At 40.4% G+C, this 5,227-nt stretch overlaps 1 protein-coding gene across 1 annotated transcript; it reads left to right on the top strand.

The window, feature by feature from the left end:
- The first annotated feature begins 2,510 nt into the window (after positions 1-2,510).
- hspb9 (heat shock protein, alpha-crystallin-related, 9) lies at positions 2,511-3,760 on the top strand. Its single transcript, XM_015059950.1, has 2 exons — positions 2,511-2,846; positions 3,138-3,760. Exons 1-2 carry the CDS (start codon positions 2,623-2,625, stop codon positions 3,601-3,603), a joined length of 690 nt encoding a protein of 229 aa, XP_014915436.1. The 5' UTR covers positions 2,511-2,622; the 3' UTR covers positions 3,604-3,760.
- The last annotated feature ends 1,467 nt before the right edge of the window (positions 3,761-5,227 follow it).

Below are 5,227 nucleotides of genomic sequence, written 5' to 3'. Positions count from 1 at the left end.
TATATATATATATATATATATATATATATATATATATATATATATAAATCTTTCGGATGGGGTCTTGTATATTTTTGCTAATATAAAAATACTACTTGGATGAGAGCAAACTTAATTTCAAACCTGACTAAATAAGTTGATGTAATAAGAGCTTTATAACTGAGAAGTGGCAGTCGTCATGAATATCTCTTCTATTTCCGTCTCTGGCCTCCTCTGGTTCATACTTATTTTTATGGTAGCATGATGGCTCCTTGTGGCTGAGTTTCTCCAACGTCTTCCTCACAATTTGAAAGGTATTCATTTCAAATGGAAAGGAAGAGATTTTGTTGCATTTAGCATAGCCAGAGAATCAAATCTGATTCTCAACAAATTCTGGACAGAGATCCTGAAAACACAACCTGGTGCTGAACAGACGTTTACAACTTTAGATTATAAAAGACTGTAATAGAATTGATCAGGCTCATGTAAAGTTATCGTGATTAGAAATCAAGCAGTGACACAGTGAGTCTTAGCCAATCACACTTGTTAGTTCCGTGTTTGAGCCAATGATTAAAGGCATGTTTGTGGAACGGTGCCAAGATGGCCGTGAATAGAATATGACAGAGGCTTCTTGCAATGTTAGCAGCTTCACATAAACACATGCAGACACCGAAGGGGAATGTCAGCAATCTGAGTTCATCCATAAGAGAAACAGTGATGAAACGGTAACCTGAGCCGCAGCTGGCCGTGTTTACTCTGCTGCCCTACATGTCATCTGCCTGAATATCTGCTCCAACTGATTATAACACCAACAGAGTAAATAAATGATTCTTTTTCATTTAAACACAGCAGACTAATTTAAACACATTGGTTTACAAAGATTTGTGCTTTTGCATCAAATAGTGAGGATTCAAGCACACTTATTTTAAATCAGAAAAATGAGTGAAGAGAATCTGTTATTTGGCTTTGATTTTTTGAAAAAAAAAAAAAACAAACAAAAAAACTGCGAGACAGGCCTTAATCCTGTTCAATAGGAGTTTTACTTACTCCTTTTAGTAAAAGGAATTAGTCCAAAGAAAAAAAAATACAACATGAATTACAAAGCAAATATACAGATATGTATATTTGCTTTGTAATTATCATATACAAATATATCAGAGTTCAAGTCACAGGCTTATATCACCTGAAAACAATGATACAGTAGGGAAGCAATGATTTGTTTGCATCAAATCAGGAGTCAAAACAGGTTTACTGAATACATTGATGACCAGATCACATCACACTGTGTGCCATCATCTGGACTCACTGGGTTTGATGGAAGACAAATACTGAGTTTGACCAGAAAACCAACACAAACAAACACAGCAGAAGGAAACATGAAGCTCTTCTTTTATAGGACTACTAAACAGGCTATGAGACAGGAACACAAAGCACAAAATACTGAACAGGAACTTTATAACTTAGTCAGAACAATGAAGATGGAATGTGGATGAATCTTCCAGTATGAATATGACATAAAAACCTGACATCAAATGAGTGGATAAAGACGATTTCCATGACGATGAAGGAGTTACCTTGCCTGTCTTCAGATCTTTGTACCACAGAAAATCTATGGAGTCAGCTGAAGATCCAAGTTGCCAAGCAACAACCATGAAACCTAAAAAAGGAGTGGGACAAAAGCCCTCCTGAGTGGTAAGCAGACCTGGAAACCAAATACTAAAAAAAAAAAGCTAGAAGTGGTGAAAGTTTTTCTGATGAGTTCTGTCGTTTTGATGAAGGTTCAAGTGCCTGTTGCACATGTAACATCAAAATGAGCTTACATTATACAATAAGGTAAGAAAGAACTCGAGTTTTATAAGTTTTAAACAGCTTTTAGTCTTCAGCACGGATCAGTGAGGAGAGTTTTAATGTACCAGCAAGTTTCAAATCTACTCACTTTTCCATAACACCTCCATCCATCCATCCATCCATCCATCCATCCATCCATCCATCCATCCATCCATCCATCCATCCATCCATCCATCCATCCATCCATCATATATCATGTGTTTTCCATGGCTGGAAAACACATGATACTGCTCTTTAACAAAATCATTTTTAACAATATTCAGACCTATTATGAGGATTTGTGATAAAACACATTATGAGTTTAAGCCACATATCTCATATAAATAAAAGGACAACAATGAATAAAAACAAACACTGACTGGTCATTTGGACCTTGTGCTTGTCTTCACTGCCTGCACTGGACTGTCGGCCCGCTCTCATGGTTTAGTTGTGTCACTTCTTAGGAATGACAGAAAGCAGGTGTGTGACAGCAGGCTGCTGAGGGAATCCCCCAGAAATAGGAAATCTTCTTTTCACAGCCACCCACATACACAGCAGTAGATTCTAAGCATGAGCTGTCTTTAGCTTTTTGATGAGTAGCAGGGCATTCCTGACCTGGCTGAGCTGAGCTCATGGGGTGTAAATAGCTCAGTGGGAGGGCCTCTGCTCCAGGCTGGGGTATAAAGCTGATCTGAGACCAGGGGCAGATTTACACCAAGACAGCTGAGGAGTCTGAAATACCTACTTGAAGCAAACAGAAGCTGACATTCTTTCTTTCTTGAAACCTGGAGTCAGGATCTGTTTAGTCGAGCAGTGATGATGTCCCAGTACACAGCTTTGAGCAGCCTGCTGGCTGATGACCCGTTCCTCAGTCAGGAGGGAATCCTCTGGCCGCTGCGTCATGAAGCTCTGTCCTCCCTGCAGCAGAACTTCTTCAGCCGGAGAGCCGGCCTGGCTGAGAGCCTCCTCAGGGAGCTCCATGCTGGACCACAGCTGCTCAAACTGGCCCAGTTTCCTGTCATTTCCTCCACACTGAAAAGGTAGGCACAAGATTTAAGAGCCTCACTCCATCTTATCCTTTATATGTTCAAAGCTGTAGACGTTTGAGTGGTAGGCCTTAGACAGAAACTTTTTAAATTACTTCCAATAACTCATTGAGCATACTGTACTATTTAATAACTAGTTGGAATGTATGCGTGACTGAATTAAAATTATTATTTTTTATTTGGCAAAACACCTTGAGATGGTGTTTGTTGTCAATTCACTTTATAAATAAAGTGAATTGAATTTGAGCTGAAGTCCATCTGACCCTAGTGTTTTCTTTTTCCTAGACTGAGTGAAGACAGAGAGCAGCAGACAGAGGCAGTCAGCACAGAGCTGCACCGAGACGCACAGCAGACCAGCGACAATGGCGACCTTCTGGTGACCCTAGACGCCCGGGGTTATGCTCCCGGGGACATCACCGTCAAACTGGAAGGCCGAAGTCTGGCGGTGGTGGCCATGAAGCAGGCCGGAGCAGAGGAGAGCCAGTCCTCCTCCTCCTCCTCAACCTCCTCCTCGGCCTCCTTCTCCTCCTCGGCTTCATCCCACATGGGATTCATGCAGAGAATAGATCTACCTGCTCACCTGGACCTGTCAGGTCTCTCCTGCTCTCTAATGGACGATGGGCAGCTTCAGATCCACGCCCCCGTGGCCCGGCAGCCAATCAGCGAGGAGCAACAGGTGCCCATCCGCTACAGGACGTCGCTGGAATTTCCCATTAAAAATGACGACACAGAGCAGGAACATAAAAACTGAAGCCACAGACACAAAGTGGAACACGTTTCTTATAACATCCACAAAAAGACTAAACTACGAATCAAGTTTAAATTGATATCTAGAAAGCTTATTTTAAATATATTTTGTAATATTTTGAAAGTGTAAAAATTTAAATAAATGACAAAAATCAAATGTGTTTACAGGGGCAGCATTATGTGTTTTCCAGTCGAGTAACTGTGTTCCCTTCAGTTGATATAAAAAAATATATATCAAACACAGCTTTAAAAACAACTGACTTTGCAATTAACGCCTTGAAATTAGGCTTCTGTCTCTTTAAGAAACTCATGCTCTTGTTGATGTGATGACTGCCTTCAGGAAGTCATCACATCAACATTCCTCTATTAAGCATTTACAAACTTTTCTCTGACTGCTGGAGTGGGAAATAGTTTGTACAGTGAGCTCAGCAGATCTGCTGCTACTAGTTTGAAGGTACTAGCAGCCTGTTGAAAGGCTTGGCTTGGAAACTGCAGGTGGGGCTAGGTCCACCCAAGCATTTTATACAAACTTCAGTGGTTGCCATGGAGATTCAAGGATTTCTCAAACATCCATGAAAGAATGAAAGCAACACTCCAGGTATGTGTTTGATGAGAAAATAGAACATGATATAAAACTCAAAAAAGCTGATTTTACATAATGCTGCCACTTTAATAAATGGCTGCTTGAAGTGAAGAGCTTTGTTGGCCACATGATGGCGCCAACATATAATCTGAATATAACATGGAGAGGGACAACGCAGAGGCCTCTCCTAATCACTAAAATCACCTGTAGTTCCCCTCAAGAGACTGAATCAGAACCTTTAAAAGGTTCCAGCGACATTTATTTTCCTCTTGTTTTGCATTCGGCGCAGACAGAGGCAGGGTAATGTTTGTCCTGCCCTGAGGAGCTGAGGAGGAGGAGAGCAGAAGGAGGACAGGTTTTAAAGGATTAGCTCAGATGAATTCCCAAAATATATCCACATTCTCACTCTCTTCTAATAATGTTTAATCCTGAAAAACATTTTTTGATTTAATTTTTGAAATGGCTTGGATCCCTCAGCAGCTGAATTCCATTCATTCCATTCTATTAATCTGCATGTGACCGTAAACATGCAGATTAAACCGATGACAGGGATTTGACAGCTGGAGAATCTGTTGTGTGGCAGTTCAGGTTGGCTAAACTGTTAAAGTTTTCAGGAGACTGAAAGGTAATCCTAATTATAGTAGTAATGATGAGGCAGGTCAGTATGACATCCTCTCAATATGATGACCGTATGTACAAGCATATAGCATAACGGTACTCACTGCTATGTACAGCAAGGTCCAGATGTTTTCATGTTATTTGCAACAATTATTGATTATTGTAGCAGTTATAATATTACATTGATTGTGATATGATAGTCAGACCTCAGCAAAAACTAAATGTGTTGCAAGTTTTAGGTCCTGACTGCTGCAGAGTAACACTGGGAGCTAAACAAGCTGATATTGGCTGGTTAAACAGTCAGGCTATCTGCTCTGGTAGCCAGTCTATGGCCATATTTAACACACATGCTGCCTGTAGCTTAGCAACTGTAACTTTTAAGCAGTGGTGGAGAAAGTACTCAAAAAATGTACTTAAGTAAAAGTAC

The sequence above is a fragment of the Poecilia latipinna genome, unplaced genomic scaffold, assembly GCF_001443285.1.
Source record: "Poecilia latipinna isolate Pla-1442-1.1 unplaced genomic scaffold, P_latipinna-1.0 Scaffold1672, whole genome shotgun sequence".
NCBI classification, from domain to species: Eukaryota; Metazoa; Chordata; class Actinopteri; order Cyprinodontiformes; family Poeciliidae; genus Poecilia; species Poecilia latipinna.
The sequence above is the reverse complement of the archived record's forward strand: the minus strand, read 5'-3'. Positions and strand labels throughout refer to the sequence as shown.